A 21,137-nucleotide genomic window follows, 5' to 3' on the forward strand; every position below is an offset into this window, starting at 1 on the left:
ACTAGTTTTATGTCCTTGAGCAAGTCATGTATTCTCTCTTGAGCTGATATCCTTTCTCTAGAAAGTAGTAGCTGAGAAAGAGCTTTCTAGTGTAGCATTTTTGAATTTCACACACATGAAATAATGTGAATTCAGTAATCTCCATTCATTTTTTTTTTTTTTTAATTATTTATTTATTTGACAGAGAGCGACACAGCGAGAGAGGGAACAGAAGCAGGGGGCACGGGAGAGGGAAAAGCAGGCTTCCCGCTGATCAGGGAGCCCGATGGCGGTGCTTGATCCCAGGACCCTGGGATCACGACCTGAGCCAAAGGCAGACGCCCAACGACTGAGCCACCCATGCACCCCTCCACTCTTTTTTTTTTTTTTTTAATCTTTTTGAAAGTAATTTTTAGAGAGGATATTGTGTGAGATGTGGGAGGGGTATTTAGAAACATCTTTCTGAAGGGGCGCCTGGGTGGCTCAATGAGTTGAGACTCTGCCTTCAGCTCAGGTCATGATCTCAGGGTCCTGGGATGGAGCCCTGCATCAGGCTCTCTGCTCAGCAGGGAGCCTGCTTCCTCCTCTTTCTGCCTGCTTGTGATCTCTCTCTGTCAAATAAATAAAATCTTAAAAAAAAAAAAAGAAACATCTTTCTGAAGGAAGCATTTAGTAACATGGATATTTCATAGAGCAGTGCTACTTCTCAGCATAGGTATAGTGCTTAAGACTTATTGTTACATATAGCAAGTGCTTTAGTATATAACTGATATATTGTCCTCAGTAACTTAATACTTTGCAAAGTAATGGTAATAATTGAAACAGGGAGCTCTTATAAATATATAAATGCAGGAAGTTGAAAATGAGCTATAAATTTCCTTTGGCAGGGACCTTCTGTATAACTTTTTTGCACTTCCCCTCCAGCCTTAACCAATTCCTTGAAATAGTGTGATACATAGGTAGCTTTTTACAACCACTTTGCAGCTTGAACTGCTCTAGCTTGACACTAAGGGTGAGGGATAGAGATGGAGTGGAATAAACCTATGTTATCCAGCTGCCTCTGGCCCTACCAAGTTTATTTTCAATTTCTTATTGAGGTGTCAGTTTCTTAATGGAGGTTTCTCTTTTCTCCCTGTAACTGCGCCTCTCTGCCCACTTATAAAACTTGTTAGAGCGTTCTGTTCCACCCTACCCCACCCCAACCCTCACCCCCATTGCTACTGAGATATTCATTATTAAAGGAAGGGAGCATAAGGATGAAGGAAGAAAAAATAAGGAAAGAAGAAGAATACAGCTTTTCAAGTTATTTACACAGATTCTCATTATTTCTGGTAGTTACATTCTGTAAAGTTGCTGTGAACATTGAATTCATGATACTGAGTCACTGCTCCTAGGGGAAACACAAGAGTAGGTTCCTATGAGCCACTGGTCACAAGATTTTCATCAACTGATCAATATATAACCATGTTTTATTTGTGTTTCTGTTTAGAGACATTTATTTATTTATTTAGACATTTATTTAATACATATTGTTGATTCATGAACATCAAACACATGGCTAGCAGCACTATAACTCATGTCTGAATGAATCTGCAAAAATGTGTTTTCTCTGTAGGGCACATCACAGCCTTTGACTCCCCAGCACTTCAGCAGTATGCTTGAGGGCCATTTTACACACCCCGAAAGGCATACCTAATAGATTGTGAAAAGTCTGTTTATAGTAAGAAAGCTGAAATAAGAAGGCAGAACATTGCCTCGCTTGACCTCAGTGGGGAATGTGTGCATTGAGTGACTCAAAAATTTTGCCACTTTGCCCGGATCCAAGATTTTCCCTGAAGCACCTCAAGTATTGATTTTTGGGGATTTATAAATAAACTTTAGTTACTAGGCAAGTTTACAGGTACAAAAGTGCACAAATAATGAGGATCACTTGTACATACATCTTTTAAATTAAACCCCAGAAAACTTTATATTTTACTGTGTTTTAAAAAGAAAAGAGATCATTTCTGTCTCTGAACTTGATATATCTACATAATGAGTGGTATATGTGGGAGGACATTAGGATAAAAATGGCCTCAGTTATCCCATTGTTTTCTACTTAGTCTCACACCTACTTTAAGTTTTTAGTCTTTTATTCAGCAAAAACTGAACGGTTTGTGAATTGAGAATTATCTAGGGTCTTTGTTAACATCTTAAAAAACTGAAGTTGTTAAACACCTTTCCACTGGGAAAGTCACTGTTGACATACATCTTTAATTCCTATTTTTTAAATTGCTAACTCATGCCTTCTTATTTGTTTTAATAGGCTTTAGTGTTATTTTGTCTGTATCTTCTATTGGTAGTTGCCTAAAATCCTTTTTGGAAGTAGGTGAAGTATAAGCAAATACATTTATTGTTAAAAAGAAGCTCACGTAACTATTTCTTTAGGATGGAGAATGTCTATAGACACATCTTCCATAGCAGAATTACAAAGAAAAATCTTCAATTTGGAGTCATCATGTTATAGTAGTTAAATCTTATTTTGATTGGCCTTTCTTCATACTTGGACCACAATATAAATAGAAAAACTTTTTAATTCTGAAATTATTCTTCTATCTAATATTATGCATTGGTTCCATAGGCTTTGTAGCTGAGCAGTTTCTAAATAACACAGCCACTCAACTGACATACCATGGATTATGTGAACTAACTTCAACGGTTCAGGAAGGAGAACTTTGTGTGTTCTTTCGGAATAATCATTTTAGCACCATGACCAAATACAAGGTATGATATAGAAATAGCTATTTAATTGTTATTCTAAATTAAAGGAGCTGGATTTAGAGGTGTCTCATGATCTACTTCAAAATAAAAAAAATTCAGCATAATATTCTTTATTCATCGGATTTATGAAGGTAATCATTAAACATTTAGGATGCAGTGGATTCACAGTTTAAGTGTTACTTCAAATCAGCTTTTTGTTTTAATTCTCAACTCATTTTTCACAGATTACTGTGTTAAAAAATATTTCCTTTCTAAGAAAAAAAGATAAAGAGAACTATGATCGTTAAAGATGGATGTATATCTTTGAGGGGAAGTTAGAAGAAAGAATGAGGATTTGTCTTTATGATAGTGTTTATTATTACTAAAGTTATCAGTGTGACTTTGAATTCTTCTTATACTATTTATGGCTCTGCAAAAAATCTTACTGATTTATCCTCTTTGTCATTTCTTCACCCATATCTCTTCCATTTTTACAGCTGCTGCCTATTTGCGGAAGTTTCGCAACTTAAGAGGGCCTTCCGTGGTAGAATACTACTCTGATCATGTCAGTAATACAGCAAAAATGCTCAGTAGCACTCAGTGCTTAGAAGATAAAAATGCAAGGTGTTTTCTGCTATCGTCTTATGCAACTCTGTACTTCAGCCATATAGTCTGCCTACTCATTAATAATCGTCTGTCTTCATACACACTTAAAACTTCACCATTTCTGCACTTTTTCCATCATTTCTTACTCCTTAATTCCTATTTGAAAAGATCCTCACTCCTCTTAGCTTATCCACATTTCACCTAGCTTTTAAGAAGCCTTTCAAATACTAACTCTCCAGTACAGCTACTTCTTTTCTCCTAAAACCAGTAGTTCTCAACCAGGTTGTATGCTAGAACTACCTGGAAGCTTTTTAAAAAATACCAAGCCCAGACCTCACTACAAACTCAGTTCAATCAGAATGTGTAGAGGTAGGACCTAAGCATCTGTATTTGTTAAATGCTCCCCAGGTGATTTAAGTGTGCAGCTAATGCTGAGGATCACTACTTCACCCAACCTCCTCTAGCTGTTGTGAGCTATGTCATTCTTATTTCCCTTATGGATGAGTACCTAGTTACCAGTTTTCTTTTCGTGTAAATGAGCCTTCTTCCTCTAAATGAAAGTAAGCGGATTGAAGTTAGAAACGGGGTCTTCATATTTGCTTCAATACTTTAATCAATGAATTGCACAAAGCAGTGTAAAATAGTGATTTGTTTGCTTACATATGAATGCCCTAAGTACTGAACAGTATGTGGAATTGTTGAATCACTATATTGTACACCTGAAACTAATAACACTGTATGTTAATTACACTGGAATTTAAATTTTAAAAAATTAGTTTAAAAATACTCTAAAGCCTTAGCTCTCCTGTTGTATTAGTTATAGCAGGGGTTCGTTTATATTGCTCCCACATTTGAGGTAGTTGTGTGCTAGGTGCTGGCCCAGAGTCAGGCATACTTTTCAGAAATTTAAGGCTCCAAAACCTTAGAATCAGAATTACTGCCATACAGTGTATGTATATTGCTGAGTCATCTTGCTTTACTGGATCTCTTCAAGTCCACACCTCAGTCATTTAACAAGTACTGTTAAGCATGATTATGTCTGGGTGCTCAGCCAAGTGTTGCAGCCTGAGCAAGGCAGCTTTGGTTCCTACCATTTAAGGACCCCTGAGTTTGGCAAGAAACATATGTTAAATAATTGTACAAATAGTTATTATTTCTGTTGGGATGCACTTTAAGGGGCACATAAACATGCTGTGAGTGCTGTTATCAGGACTTATAACCTAGCTAGGTATGTCAGGAAAGATTTCTTGGGAAGGGAACATTTAAACTGAGACTTGGGGCTCCTGGGTGGCTTGGTCGTTAAAGCGTTCGCCTTCGCCTGGGGTCAGGATCTCAGTGTCCTGGGATCGGCCCCCTGCATCAGGCTCCTTGCCTGATTCTCCCTCCCTCTGCCTGCTGCTCCCCCTGCTTGTGCTCTCTCGCTCTCTCAAATAAATAAATAAAATCTTTTTAAAAATTAAAAAAAAAATAAACTGAGACTTAAAAAGTGAATCTTGTAGGAGTTTAATCAGTTAGCAAAAAAAGGATTAACTAAGCAGATACAGCATGTGTGTGCAAAAGCCTGGAGAAGGGAAAGAACTTAATTCCTTAAGGAATGAAAAGAAGGCCTGTGTGGTTAAAGCATAGAAATTAAGAGGCATGACGTAAGACTAAAAAGATAAACAAGTACCAGATCTTGAAGAGTCTTGAGTTAAGAGGAGAAACACACCTTGGTCTCCTGATGGCCTAGTGGTTCTTTTTGTTTTGGGAGGATTTTTAAAATTTTTTTATTTTTTTTGGCTCAGCAGGGGTGAGATAGTTCAATGGGAAAACAAGATCTCTGCCTGTCATTGATGGTGGTTAGGCAACCTCCCCCGACTAATCTGTAGACTAATCTGTCACAGCTATGTCTCTGAACAGAAATCCTGTACTAGTCACCTAGATATTCCCAATGTTCCTATGTGGTTGGGGAAGGTGTACCTCTCTTCAAGCACTTTCTACCAGGTGTCTGTTTCTGGACAAAGTATACATTTCTGTGAGATAATGATAACTCAGAGAACGGGTACATTCTGCTATTTCTCTGCTTTCACATTTTTCTCAGTAAACCTTATTCTCTGGCTAAATAGTGTATCTGAGGTGTTATCTTCATGTCCCCTTTGTACAACATTAAGGTGCTTTGGACTTTTGGGCAAATGTGGATGTGGACTTACTATCCCCTGACTATTGCAGGGGCCAAGTAGATGTTACAGTGACTTGGACTAGGATGGGAAAGAAATGGAGAGTAGAAAGATTCCATAGAAATTTAGGAGGTACAATCTACCAGATTTGGTGATTAGGATGTAAAAACTAAGAAAGAATGTTTCTGGGCTCTGAGCACGCAGAACTGGATAAAATGGCAGTGCTCTTCATTGACACCGAGAACACTGAAAAAAAGATAACAAATAGCACGAATCAGCCTTGGAACTGTTAGAGTTGCTTCTGAGGCATTACTCCAAGTGGAAATGTTGGATAAATGTTTCAAGACTGGAATAATTTTTGTGTATAAATAGTAATTTGGGGAGAGGATGAGATTTACAAGGAAAATAAAGAATGGGGAGAAAAGAGAGGACTTAGGAACTAGATTTAAGGAGAGCCAGTATTTAAGAATCAACTAAAGGAGTATGAACTGGCAAAGGAAACTGAGAAAGAAAAGAAGAAAAGGAAAATCTAAAGACTATGGTATCATGTAAGACAACAGGGAGAGAGTATTTCAAGAAGACTGGAGATCTCAGTTGTTAAATGCTATTGAGAAGATGTGGAAGATGAAAACACTGGGAGTGAAACATGATATGGATTTCATTGGTATCTTTTAGAGAATGGTTGCAGCAGAAAAAACTCAATTTGAATTGGTTAGGAAATGATTGGGATGTCAGGAACTAGAAACATGATAGTAAACTGAAACTGTGAGGGAGGCATAGACATTAATGTCTCAGAGCTGTAGTGGAGTATGGATCCAGAGGGGTTTTGTTGTTGTTGTTGTTGTTGTTTAATATGAGAGATGTGATCATGTTTCAATATTGAATGACTCAGTAGAGAGAGAAAGGTTGAAGATACCAGAGAGGAGATAGTTGATGAGAGAAGGCTCCTAAGAAGGTGAGAAAGGGTAGAAATTTTCACAGGCCAAGGGGGTTAACCCTTAGTTGAAAAAGCGACTTCTTCGTTGTATAGGAGGGAAGGAATAGACTATGAGTACAGCTAATTTATAGATCTGATGGCAGGAAGTAGAGAAAGCTACTGTTTAAATGCTTCCTAGTTTCTGCTATTATTTGGAAGGCAAGATCATTTACTAAGATTGAGTAGTTAAGTTTGGTAACAGATTTGAAGGAGGTCATTTGAAATAGTTTTTAAAGCATGTAGGAGAAAGTTCTAATTAGAGAAATTAAGGTAGTCTTGAGGATGGTAATTATTACATGAATATACCTCTTGTGTAATTTTTCTGCAGAAGTATTCATCAGGGTATAGGCATGGCAAAGGTAGCTAGCTTGCTATTCTAGATTTGGGACTTTGTTAAGTGGGTGCAATAAAGAATAGAAAACCAGAGAAATTTAGGAACATCATTCTTCACTAAGGTAATCCTGTTTTTATAGAAGGGATAAATGGGAACTATTTTAGTGGTCAGTCACTAAGGGAAATGCTTAGTTTCCCTTGTTTACTGTAGTGACCACAAAACTGAAACAGTAACACTGCTTTTTTTGTTTTTTTTTTTATGAAAAATGGCAAACTTAGAAAAAAGTAATGACACTAATGTCATTAAATTATTAAAATTATTAAAAATTATTAAAATTAAATTATTAAGTGCCTATTATACTCATCACTTTTAGTAATTTGGTATTGACTATTTTCACCTATTTTTGCTTATATTTCAATATGCATCTCTAAACGAGAATGTTTTCCTTTCACATCACAGTACCATTATTGGATCTAACAAAATTAACTACAGTTTTTACTATCTCCTAATACCCAAGCCATATTCAAGTTTCCCATTTGTCCCTCAAATTGTTTGATAAATGATTTGTTCAAACCGAGATCCAAACAAGGAACATGCATTACATTTAGTGAAATAACTCCATTTTAATATGATGCAAATCCTGTGTTTTCCAGGGATCTTGTAGGCTTGTGAACAATTTATTTATGCTCCATTATAATCCTCTCAGTCCAGTCATATTTCCTGTATTCCTATTGAACTGTCTAGTCCTGAGGGTCTGTAAATAAGACACTGCTTTACATCTGGCAGAGTACTTAATGAGTACTTTTTTTTAAGAAGAACATTCTGGGTATGATTTTCTTTTTCCCACTTCATGATTTATTTATTTATTTTAGAGAGAAAGCACATGAGCAGGAGGAGGGATAGAGGGAGATGGAAAGGGAGAGAGAATCTCTAGCAGACTCCCCACTGAGCATCTAACTCAGGGGGCTTGATCCCATGACCCTGAGTTCATGACCTGAACTGAAACCAAGAGTCTGACACTTGACGGATTGAGCCACCCAGGCCCCCCAAAGAGCACATTCTTTTATAAGAGTTAGAGTCACTTTCCCTCCTCTGACCTAGTGGCTGATTAACTGATCTACAACAAAATCTGTAACATTCCTTTGGCTGTTGGTGTAGAGCTAGACGCCCTAAAAGAATACTTAATAGAGTTTAGGGAAGGCATTCCTCCAACATGGTATATACTTGCTTGATAAGAAAATAGGATAGAGGATTGTGCCCTTGCTCTGTTAAACCTGTCCAGCATTAAGACTATTATTCTCTACCACTAATTTCTGGGTTGTTAAGAGTTTCTTTAGTGCTTTATAAATTTAAACCCCAGGGACTCTATAATCTAATAAGGATATAAGTAAAGAAAAACTATAAAGCTGCTTTTCAAACAAGATACAGCTACTTTTAATACTACATTAGGTCTTCATAACTTTTCACTTTGAAGACCCCTGAGATTTTAGAGCCATTTTATGCATTCATATTTATTTATTTATTTATTTATTTATTTTTAAAGATTTTATTTATTGATTTGACAGAGAGAAATTACAAGTACACTGAGAGGCAGGCAGAGAGAGAGAGAGAAGGAAGCAGGCTCCCTGCTGAGCAGAGAGCCCGATGCGGGACTCGATCCCAGGACCCTGAGATCATGACCTGAGCCGAAGGCAGCGGCCTAACCCACTGAGCCACCCAGGTGCCCCTATGCATTCATATTTAATGATTACTTTATTTCCCATCTTCCTACCCCTTTGGAATACCTATAGTATAAATACAGTTCATTTATATATACAGTTTATATATACAATTCATTTATATATGTATTATATATACATTTATATATATAAATAGATACACATTTATATATACAGATATACTTTCAACAAAAATAAATTTAACATAGGATAGAATACTTTCTAGAATAATAAATTGATAATGTCATATGTGTCTGTAGCCAAATTATTTTATTTGTGGGGCTTATCTTTATTGTGATTTGCAGAAAGAATCTTTATGCTTTCTGATAACCATGTCATATCATAATGCCACTATGCCACTATCGTCCTAGGACCAAGACCTGCAAGGAGGAAGTCCATGTTGTCAGGACAAAGGATTACCTAGGAAAGGTTTCCTTATTGGTTATGTTATTTCTTTAGGAACTTTCTAAACTCTACGTGTAAAAAAACTTCTATGTGTAAAGTCTTCTGAAACTCTAGAGATAAATGAGCTATGGACTTTTATTTGACCAAAGGGGAGGTATATGTCTGTTACAATGTTCTCCAGTACTCATCTTTGTTCTAATTCCTCTCTTTAGACACTAAATAGAAACAGAGGCAAATTCTCTGTTAGGTTAGACTTCTTGATGACTCTATGTAAAGCACTGAAGATTATAGATATTTCTAAAACTTGTATCTGGACAAAGTATTCTCTCTTTACTAACTTTATGATTCCATCTTCATAGACTTTTTATTAAGCTTTCTACCATTACAGTCACAATGGTTGTGTGAGTCAAATTGACTTTTTTTTAACCCCTGAATAACATCTACCAATCGACTTCACACTTCTCAACTGTCTAACACAGCATAATCTATGGTTTTGATTGCATAGCCTCTCATGATATTTTCCCCAACCATAGATATTCATTGACTCCCTCTTATTGGAAAGGCCCCTTATTATTCCTAGATTGTGATTTACCATTACTAAACCCTGGACAAGTGCCTGTACTGTTCCATCTCATCACTAGGAAAATAATCAAGTCCAGCTCTTGCTAGTGGTCTGTTGTAATAGTGCCCTTGGTGAATCGTTTTTTAAACTCTTCATCCCTCATCTGTCTGTCAGGAACAAATACATATGCCGATTTCTGCTGTCACTTCTGTTAACTTCCTCCATATACCTCCACCTAATCTTGTTCAGGTAAACCAAGCAGATCATCTTGGCAAATTCCTAATGAATACTGATCCTGTGAAGATTTGTGCATCAACATAACTAGATGAGAATCTGAAAGCAGCAGGAGGAGTTCCTAGTGAGAGAGCAGATGCTTTCAGGGCCATTCCTGTGGTTCTAGCTAGTGAGGTGACTTTTTTATCCAGGCAGGAAATTTGAAAGTGTAAAAATGAATTGTAAATAACTACCCTTGTACGTCTAATTTTAGGAAAGTCTTTGTAGGTCTGTTTTGCTTCTCATATTATCTATGTGATCATGACTGTTAGATTCTAGAATATATAATTCTATAGCTAAGATCTAGTTACTCCATTTTATTCTTATGATCCTTCTCCATTTTCCAGTACTTTCTGCTTTCTCTTTAGTAAGATAAACTACAAATTCCTTGACCCCTGTGTAGATCACTTAGCTTAACTTTGGTTTATATAATGACATCTATGTAGCTGTTTCCACATCATGACACCCTCTTTTGTTGTTGTGTCTATTCATGACTTCCTCTTAATCATCCCTTATCCATGTTAGCCTTTCTATCTATGTCATTACTATTTCTTCTACCCCTTTGCTTTAGTTACATTTCTCTTGGAGTGTATTCAGAACCAGGGTTTTTGAGGTTGGCTTTTGTTTGTTTGCATTTTTACTTTACATTTAGGGATTAGAAGTGAAAAGTGGTTTAGAGGGAGATACAGGGTACCTGGGTGGCTCAGGGCCTGAGTGCCTTCGGCTCAGGTCATGATCTCAGGGTTCTGGGATCGAGCCCCATATCAGGCTCTCTGCTCAGCAGGGAGCCTGCTTCCCTCTCTCTCTCTCTGCCTGCCACATCAAAAATTGTCACATTAAATGGGGGTAGGGATGAGGAATGTAGAAACACACTAAGACAAGTGATAGATTTGATAGGGTAGGCAGAGAGATTCATCTTTTTCTTCTAAATAGGAGAGAGGAAAAGGCAATAGATACAGAAACTGAGATAGAGTTCGGTGGTATTCATGAATATAGAATCTTATATTCATTAAGCCTTAATGTGCCTTACTTTGTTTTAAACACTTAATATGCATTATCTTACTTAATTTTCACAGCTTCCCTATGAGGAGTGGGTATTATTACTCCCACTTTACAACTGAGTGAATAGGCTTACAGGCACTAAGTAACTTGTCTAAGACCATTCAGTTTGTAAGCAGCTCCAACCTGACTTTCAAGCCCACACTCAACAGCTCTGCCTCTCCGGATGGATAAGAAAGCTATTTGTAGATGGGAAAGATTCCTGCTTGTTAAGTAGTAGTAAAGTTGATCTTTCAATTTATAAAATATCTCAAGAAATTCTCTGATTGAACTGCCTTTTTATTTCCAAAGACATTAAGTAATTTGAATCCAAGCAAAGCAACCAAAAATATTTGGGCAGTGCTTTCCTCCATGTTTAAAGGCTATAATTACATGATTAATTTTTTTATATGTTTGACAAGTTTTCTTCTCTTTTAGCAATTTACAAATTGCGATGATATTGTCATGTATGCTGTTAATACAGGTAACCCATACTCTGTATAGGACTAACCTATCAAGTTATTTTATTTATTTATTTTTTAAAGACTATTTCAGAGAGAGACAGAGCATGAGCAAGGGGGAGGAGAAGAGGGAACAGGAGAAGCAGACTCCCCACTGAGCAAGGAACCCAACACAGGGCTCCATCCCAGGACCCCAGCATCATGGCCTGAGCCAAAGGCAGATGCTTAACCAACTGAGCCATCCAGGTGCCCCATCAGGGTATTTTATTTTGTTTTGTTTTGTTTTTCAAGATTTTATTTATTTGACAGAGAGAGAAAATGAGATCACAAGTAGGCAGAGAGGCAGGCAGAGAGAGAGGGGGAAGCAGGATCCCTGCTGAGCAGAGAGCCAGCTGCGGCGCTCGATCCCAGGACCCTGAGATCATGACCTGAGCCCAAGGTAGAGGTTCAACTCACTGAGCCACCCAGGTGCCCCCCCCAATCAGGGTATTTTAGATAGAATAGTTTTTCATTCTGTCTTTGGTGATCCAGTTGTCTAGTTTATAAAAATTATAAATATTTTTATAAATATTTAAAAATTACATAATTGTAAATATAAAATTTATAAAAACTATAATTTATAATCATAAAAATTATATAATTATAAATTATAAAATTTATAAAATTTTCATATAAAATAATTTATATACATTTTATACGTTACTGCATAATTTATAAATTTAATATATGCATCCTTTATTAGGTTTTTTTTGAGATTAGTATTTAGAGACTGGTAAGATTAGGAAGAGTCAAGGCTTAGAAAAGAATGCTTTGACTAGATAATGTAGCAAAAGTGCTAGGATATAAAAGCAAGAACTATTCTTTCTTTTTTTTTTAAGATTTTATTTATTTTTGTGTGAAAGAGGGAGAATGCACATGAGTGGATGGGTGGAAGGAGAATCAGACTCCTTACTGAGCAGGGAGCCCAGTGCAGGACTCAATCTCATGACCCCAGGGCCATGACCTGAGCTGAAGGCAGACGCTTAACCAACTGATCCCCCCAGGTGCCCAACCCAGAACTATTCTTGATGGTCATTTAATTGTGGACTCTTAGGAATGAATGGGCCTAAACTATTCCATACTATATTAATACACACTTTGCGATTCTTAAAGATTTTATTTATTTATTTGACAGAGTGAGCGATCACAAGTAGGCAGAGAGGCAGGCAGAGAGAGAGGAGGAAGCAAGGCTCCCCGCTGAGCAGAGAGCCCGATACGGGGCTCGATCCCAGGACGCTGAGATCATGACCTGAGCTGAAGGCAGAGGCTTAACCCACTGAGCCACCCAGGTGCCCCCACTTTGCGATTCTACAATGCAATTATATAAAGGAACTGTTGAGTAATAACTAGCATTATTGACAGTAGACTACAGACTTCTTTAATAAATGTCAAGATCTAAAAGGGGAAGAAATTGAGACTGATGAGAAGACAGGTCACCTATTTTAAGAAAAAAACACCATTTTTGTTAAACTTGTAAGTATTCGTATGCTATGGTTGGCAATAGCTTTCAGTAAAACCCTCCCAGAATTTACCCACCTTAAAGTGTGATTTGGAGAATAAGACTGTAATTTTTCTCCTAGTAAGTAGCCACTCTAATATAGGACTTAAATAAATCGTAAAACCTAGATATTATATTATATAATATAATGGTATATTAAAATATACTCTGGTAAGTATATACATAGAAGGGTTAGATCTATTCAGTGGAAAATTGGCTGGAAAGAACTTTTAGAATTTTTTTTTTTAAGAACTTTTTTCTTTTAAATTATTTTAGGGCAAAGTAGATCCTTCTGGATATTAAAAATATGTTAGGTAGTGAGGATGCATGGATGAATAAAATATGGCTCTGGTCCTCAAGGAGCTTGAAATACATACAACAGATAAGTAAATAGATACACAACTACAGTTCGATGTATAAAGTGCTATGATAGTGGTAAGTGCAGTATTTATGGAACAACATAAAAGGGGTACCTAATATAAAGTAAGGAGAGATCATTACTTTTCATGATACGAATCCTCAAGCACTTAGCATAGTACTGAGCATGTGGTAGAATATTTGATGAACTAGAACCTACTTGATTAAAAAAGAATGAAATATCACATCATAATTTTTGCTTAAAGCAATGTCTTTAAACTGTATATGCCAAAATGTTTTTCTTTATGAATACTTCTTATATTGCTATAGTAATTTCAATGACCATATAAATTAATCAGTATATACAGCTAATTCTTAGATGTAACTGGTGGTAGGCAATAGGAAAGATTTCCTATTTTAGATTTAGGAATATCTGTGTCACACAGTGCTGGACATACAGTAAATGTTCAAAAAGAATAATTACTTAGTTTTTTAAAGCTTCAGAGTTTAGTCAATAGTTTCTTGTTGTAAATGACAAGATTTCATTCCTTTTTATGGCTGAGTAATATTCCGTGTGTGTGTGTGTGTGTGTGTGTGTGTGTGTGTGTGTGTGTGTGTGTTACACATGTGGATATGGAGATATATCTCCATCAGTCAGTGGACATTTGGCCTCTTTCCATAATTTGGCTATTGTAGATAATGCTGCTATAAACATCAAAGTGCATGTATCCCTTCAAATCAGTACTCTTGTATCCTTTGGGTAAATACATAGTAGTGCAATTGCTGGGTCATAAGTTAGCTCTATTTTTAACTTTCAGCAGCCTCCTTACTGTTTTCCAGTGTGGCTGCACATCTTGCATTGCCATCAACAGTGTAGGAGGGTTCCCCTTTTGCTGCATCCTCGCGAACATCTGTTGTTTCCTGTGTTGTTAATTTTAGCCATTCTTAACAGGTGTGAGGTGATAACCTCATGATTTGCATTTCCCTGATGATGAGTGATGTTGAGCATCTTTTCATGTATCTGTTAGTCATCTCTATTTCTTCTTTGGGAAAGATGTCTCTTCATATCTTCTGCCCAGTTTAACTGAATTATTATTTTTTTTATGTTGTATAAGTTCTTTATATATTTTGGATACTAACCCTTTATTCCAAATGTCATTTACAGATACCTTCTCCTGTTCCAAAGGTTGCCTTTAGTTTTTTTTTTTTTTATTGTTTCCTTCACTGTGCAGCAGCTTTTTAACTTGATGAAGTCCTAGTAGTTTATTTTTGCTTTTGTTTCCTTTACCTCAGGAAATGTATCTAGTAAGAAGTTGCTACAGGTGATGTCAAAGAGCTTATCGCCCGTTTTCTCCTCTAGTATTTTTACAGTTTCAGGTCTCACATTTAGGTCTCATCATTTTGAATTCATTTTTGTGTATGGTGTAAGAAAGTGGTCCACTTTCATTCTTCTGCATGTTACTGTCCAGTTTTCTCAACACCATTTGTTGAAGAGACTGTCTTTTCCCCATTGGATATTCTTTCCTGTTTTGTCGAAGATTAGTTGATCATAGAGTTATGGTTCTATCCAGGGATTTCTCTAACCCCACCACCAATCTCTCTCAAGGAATTTCTTATTCTTAATTATTAAGTTTAATTTTGATGAGAGAACATGAGAAACATGAATCCTGTGCAACAACAAATACCATATTAACCAATGGGAAACCTAAGCAAGTAAATGGAAGTCATATCTTTGGCAGATCTGAACTAAAAGTGGCTTATAAACCTTATATGGTATCATAGGGACGCTTTACATATGATTGGAATTAGAACTAATGCATATGAAAAATTAGAGGTTGGTACTAAATTCTGTGTAATGACTGTAAATACAACTTAATTCATTAATTGAGTCAATACATTTTAGACTTCAACTTTATGATGCACCTTACACTAGGCCAAGAGATAACAGAGATTTAAAAATATAGTCTGGGAACGAGGCCAGGGAAACAATCGTGGCACACTGTGATTCAATGCTCCAATAGAAATAAGTGCAAAGGGGGCGCCTGGGTGGCTCAGTGGTTTGGGCTGCTGCCTTCGGCTCAGGTCATGATCTCAGGGTCCTGGGATCGAGCCCTGCATCGGGCTCTCTGCTCCGCAGGAAGCCTGCTTCCCTCTCTCTCTTGCTCTCTCTCTGCCTGCCTCTCTGCCTACTTGTGATCTCTGTCTGTCAAATAAATAAATAAAATCTTTAAAAAAAAAAAAAGAAAGAAGTGCAAAGTACTGTTAGTATATGAAAGAAGAACAACTAATGGTGCTAGCAGAAAAAGAAAAAAATTGTATGGATTGGATTAGTCATATAGGCTTAATTTTTTATTTTTAATAAACAGGCAGTGTGATATCATTTTATTATGACTGTGTCTTGTTACCCACTATGTATTTAAGGAACTTGTATAGTATATTTCTATTTTATGAAATGAGATTATAAACCCCCAAAGGTTTACTGATAAGTTGTGTAGTAGTTGAACCTACCAGCAGCTTCCTACTTCTCATTATACTATAGCATACCAATTTTAAACTATATTCAAAGCCAGGTAGACCTAATTCAGTGAACAAATAAGGTATCTACTTTGTCTACTATTTATTATATCTAACTAATAGGAATAATTAATATGCTTTAAACATACAGGTGATAAAATTTCCCTTAAATCTTAACTAGTTTTGGTCAATTTAATAGTCCTTTCTCTTTCTTATTAAGGGTCTACTGTATTTGCTGGTAACAGACCAGGGGTTTCTTACTGAAGAAAAAGTTGTTTGGGAAAGCCTACACAATGTGGATGGTGATGGAAATTTCTGTGACTCAGAATTTCATCTGCGGCCTCCTTCAGATCCTGAAACTGTATATAGAGGACAGCAAGATCAGATAGATCAGGTAAATTTGTCTAATTCATATGGTTTTAAATGCTCTTGCTTTCGGGTGTCTGGGTGGCTCAGTCAGTTAAGCATCTGACTTTGGCTGTGGTCATGATCTCAGGGTCCTGGGATTGAGCCCCATGTGGAGTCTCTGCCTCTCCCCCTAATAAATAAAATATTTTTAACCGAATAAAAAATAAAATGCTCATTCCTTTCAAATGTAAATTCAGTTATCTAAAACTTTTGAATTAAAGACTTATTGTGAGGGGGCACCTGGGTGGCTCAGTGGGTTAAAGCCTCTGCCTTCAGCTCAGGTCATGATCCCGAGGGTCCTGGGATTGAGCCCCACATCGGGCTCTCTACTCAGTGGGGAGCCCGCCCCCCCCCCCCGCCTGCCTCTCTGCCTACTTGTGATCTCTGTCTGTCAAATAAATAAATAAAATCTTTAAAAAAAAAAAAAAGACTTATTGTGAGATATTTCTGAAATTTCCTAAATCAGTAAGTGATAATTTTACATGTTATACATTGATTATACACTTTGGTTCCGAAGGCCAGATTATATTGAATTCTGAAGGCCAAAGGTACAGTTTGAATTTTATTCTGAACTACAATAGGACGGATATGCCAAGTGTTAAACATGGAAGTGAGATGATCTACTTTACCTTTCTTAAAGGCTACTATGTGAGGAATGCATAGGTGTAAACAGACAACACAGGTATAAGCAGAGACTAGCAATTCAAGCAAAAGGTAATGATGGCTTAGCCCTGGTGGTAGAGATGAGCTGAGCACAGATTAGAGATATATTTTGGCTAGTCAGAAGTAGGAGAGAGAGGGTAAAAAAGCAGGTGGGTGTTCTGAGCCTTAGACTCCAGAGTAAGCCGACACTTAGAGCAAGAGCTGCACTAATTAGTGGAATTCTCATGTAGAACGGAGACTGCTATAGGTGAGCAGTCTTGGAGCCACAAGTGTACTTATTCCTAGAAGTATAACGGTGTTGGGACTTCTTCCCTGACTGAGGCAGAAACATGGTTATGTTGAACCGTTGGCACATGTTTCTGATACTAACAGTTCGAGTACATAGAGACTGTTCATTTAGCCAATATTCATTGAGTTGTGTTCCTGGCACTAGTAACAAGGTCCTGGGGATTCAAAGATAAATCATTTCGCTCTGTCCTCAAAAATTCTACAGTCTAACAGAGAGGCAAATATTTGACCAACTAATAATTATATGTTAAGTTTTATAATGGCACTTTGAATAGTAAGCTGTGACGGCACAGAAGAATACTGGATTCAAACAGATGCTGATCTTTCTAGGACTCTTGGAAGTTAAGTATACAAATATCTATAATAACATGCTCATTTTCCTTCAGAAACTTTATGGGGCATTTGAAAAAATATTACTTGAGAGAAACGTGCAAGATTTTTCTAACACTGTATGTAAAAAAATAGCAGAGCAGAGGGAATGAAAGTAGAACAATAGGTTGCCACAGTAGTAAAGTTGTAAGATGCTGAGAAAAAAAAGATAAAGGATAATGTCTGTGGAAGTTGCAAGGAAGGAGTGGATTTAAGACCATGGGATGTGGCAAAGAGCAATTTGAAGAAGTGAGGAGAAAAAATTGAATTGAATAAGATATTCATGCTAGATAGTACAGAGTCTTCTTCGCCAACAACCTTTTAGATATCCTCTGTGGGTAATTAAAATTCTCTAATTTTGAGGGTAGTTTGGAGGAGATGCACAAAGTAGTCAATTCCATTCATACTAATTCTTTATAAACATGGGTGTAAAGTTAGATAATATAACCTTAAGCAAAGATGCATCACATTTTCTCATAGGAAATAATTTGGGGGTGTTTGTGGGAGGAAGGAGGAGGTGGTTAAGTAATTGAATATCACTGTATGATGGGCAACTCTGTTGGTCTTAAAAATCGTGTTTTGGAAGAACATTTAATACATGATTTGGGAAATTCTTTGATTTTTTTAAAAACGACTTTTATGACATTAATGAGAGGTTGGGAAATGTGTTTGCGTTTCTATGTGAATGTAGAAAAAACTAGGTGGATATATATCTGTTGTTAACAATAGTTACCTTAGGGCGCCTGGGTGGCTCAGTGGGTTAAAGCCTCTGCCTTCAGCTCAGGTCATGATCCCAGGGTCCTGGGATCGAGCCCCACATCAGGCTCTCTGCTCTGTAGGGAGTCTGCTTCCTCTTCTCTCTCTGCCTGCCTCTCTGCCTGCTTGTGATCTCTGTCTGTCAAATAAAAAAATAAAATATTTTAAAAAAAGACAAAAACAATAGTTACCTTTGTGTAATGATAAGGTAATTTTAACTTACTTACACTTTTTAATTTTGTCTCAATTTTCTACAGACATGTTTCTTTCATAAATTGGGGGGAAGCTTATTTTTTGTTTGTTTGTTTTTAAAGTAGGCTCTATGCCCAATATGGGGCTTGAATTCAAGACCCCAAGATCAAGAGATGCATGCTCTATAGAAAAAGCCAGCCAGGTGTCCCTAAGGGAAGTTTTGCCAAGGGGTGGCAGAGGAGGGGTTGATTTTTTTAGATGAGTTGTTTTTAAAGCTTTTTTGAATGCTTTATATGCTAGTGCTAGGAATAATTTTAAATGAATTCCAAGAATATTTAGAATAATAGCAACATCACTGAGATTATGGCTCTCAAACAGAAATACTTAGGTAACTTTAGTTTTTATATTTAAACTCTGGTATGTTTTTAAGAAGCCTTCCTCTTAGTTTTGTAACCTCTGTGTTTCGCACTCCTTGGTTCTTGAGTAAACTCTCATAGCTAAAGATGGTTATAATTTAATTTCTTAGGACTACCTTATGGCATTATCTCTACAACAAGAACAGCAGAGCCAAGAGATCAATTGGGAACAAATACCTGAAGGAATCAGTGATTTGGAACTAGCAAAGAAACTCCAAGAAGAAGAGGATAGACGGGCTTCTCAATATTATCAGGAGCAGGAACAAGCAGCAGCCGCTGCTGCTTCTGCTTCTACACAGGCCCAGGTAAAAACTAGTGTTCCGATTCTTAAATACAATGATGACTTTAGCAACAAAGAAATTTATACTGAGATAACTTTTTAAATTAGGTATTGACTCTTGAACTTTGTTAGCATTTTAGCATCCATGGTTTCATGGCATTGTCATAATAAGTTTGTGATTATCTTAATGTTTCTCATTTAGTGAAATTATTTTTCCTGAGTTTCTGATGGCAAGATTTTTCAGTTTTGTTTTTTGTTTTGTTTGTTTTGTTTTTTAAGTAGGCTCCACGCCCAGTGTGGAGCCCAACGCGGGGCTTGAACTCACGACCCTGAGATCAGGACCTGAGCTGAGATCAAGAGTCGAAGCTTAACCGACTGAGCCACCCAGGCGCCCCTTCAGTTGTTTTTTGTTTTTTTGTTTTTTTAATTTTAATTCCAGCATAGTTAACATACAGTGTTATATTAGTTTCAGGTGTACAACATAGTGATTTAACAATTCTATGCATTATTCAATGCTTGTCAAACTAAGTGTACTTTTAATTGCCTTCACCTATTCCCCCCATTCCTCCGTCTCCATCCACTTCCCTCTGGGAAGCATCTGTCTGTTATTTATGGTTAAGAGTCCATTTTTGGGTTCGTCTTTTTTTCTTCCTTTGTTCATTTAGTTTTGTTTCTAAAATTCCACGTATGAGTGAAATCATGCTGATTGGCTTCTCCGGCTTATTTCACTGAGTGCTATACTGTCTAGCTCCATCCATGTTGTTGCAGATGGCAAGATTCCATTCTTTTTCATGGCTGAATAATATTCCATTGTGTATATACCATGTATCTATCCATTTGTCTATTGATGGACACTTAGTTTGCTTCCATAATTTGGCTATTACAAATAATGCTGCAGTAAACATAGGAGTGCGTGTATACCTTTGAATTAGTATTTTGTATTCTTTAGGTAAATACCCAGTAGCATAATTGCTGGGTCGTAGGGTAGTTCTGTTTTTAATTTTTTGAGGAATCTCCATACTGTCTTCCACAGTACCTGCATCAGTCTGCATTACCACCAGTGCATGAGGGTTCCTTTTTCTCCACATCCTCACCAAGTCTTATGTTTTAGAATTTAGCCATTCTGACAGATGTAAGGTGATATTTCATTGTGCTTTTGATTTGCATTTCCCTAATGATGACTGATGTGGAGTATCTTTTCATGTGTCTGTTGGCCATCTATATGTCTTCTTTGGAGAAATGCCTGTTTATATCTTTGTCTTCTGCCCATTTTTAACTTTTTTATTTTTTAATTATTTATTTACTTAAAGGGGAGTGAGCGAGCAAGCGGGAAGGACAGGGAGAGGGGATCTGAAGCAGAATCTGCCCTGAGTGCAGAGCCCAACGTGGGGCTCAATCCCAAAACTGTGAGACCACGAACTGAGCTGAACCAAGAGTCAGACACCCAACCGACTAAGCCACCCAGGCACCCCTTCTTCTGCCCATTTTTATTTGGATCATTTGTTTTCTTGGTGTTGAGTTGTAGAAGTTCTTTATCTATTTTGGATACTAACCCTTTATCAGATATGTCATTTACAAATATCTTTTCCCATTCAGTAGGTTTTCTTTTAGTTTTATTGTTTCCTTTGCTGTGCAGAGCTTTTTATTTTGTTGTAGTCCCAATAGTTGTTTTTTTTTTTTTTTTTTTTTTAATTTTTATTTATTTGACAGAGAGAGATCACAAGTAGGCAGAGAGGCAGGCAGAGAGAGAGAGAGGAGGAAGCAGGCTCCCTGCCGAGCAGAGAGCCCGATGCGGGACTCGATCCCAGGACCCTGAGATCATGACCTGAGCTGAAGGCAGCGGCTTAACCCACTGAGCCACCCAGGCGCCCTGTAGTCCCAATAGTTTATTTTTACTTTTGTTTCCCTTGTGTCAGGAGATAGATATGTCTCCTGACATATCTGACATAATAACAAAGATGTTATTTTGGCTGATGTCAGAGAAATTATTGCCTATGCTCTCTTCTGGTATTTTTATGGTTTCTCACATTTGGGTCTCATATTTAGGTCCTTAATCCGTTTTGAGTTTATTTTTATGGATGGTATACAAAAGTGGCCCAGTTTCATTGCT

The 21,137-nt window shown here is 37.0% G+C and overlaps 1 protein-coding gene across 3 annotated transcripts in view; it reads left to right on the forward strand.

The window, feature by feature from the left end:
• Positions 1–21,137, forward strand: part of MINDY2 (MINDY lysine 48 deubiquitinase 2) — a 74,773-nt gene that overhangs the window by 45,395 nt on the left and 8,241 nt on the right. Inside the window, exons 6-9 of one of the 3 annotated variants that reach the window (XM_032342680.1) lie at positions 2,600–2,742; positions 15,876–16,049; positions 18,858–19,052; positions 19,307–19,345. In XM_032342680.1, coding sequence (XP_032198571.1) covers positions 2,600–2,742; positions 15,876–16,049; positions 18,858–19,052; positions 19,307–19,309 — 515 coding nt within the window. In that variant the 3' untranslated portion in view covers positions 19,310–19,345. Of the gene's footprint in view, positions 1–2,599; positions 2,743–15,875; positions 16,050–18,857; positions 19,053–19,306; positions 19,346–21,137 lie in introns of those variants that run through there. The other 2 variants (XM_032342679.1, XM_032342681.1) reach the window with 2 other exon arrangements.

Source organism: Mustela erminea, chromosome 5, assembly GCF_009829155.1.
Source record: "Mustela erminea isolate mMusErm1 chromosome 5, mMusErm1.Pri, whole genome shotgun sequence".
NCBI lineage: Eukaryota > Metazoa > Chordata > Mammalia > Carnivora > Mustelidae > Mustela > Mustela erminea.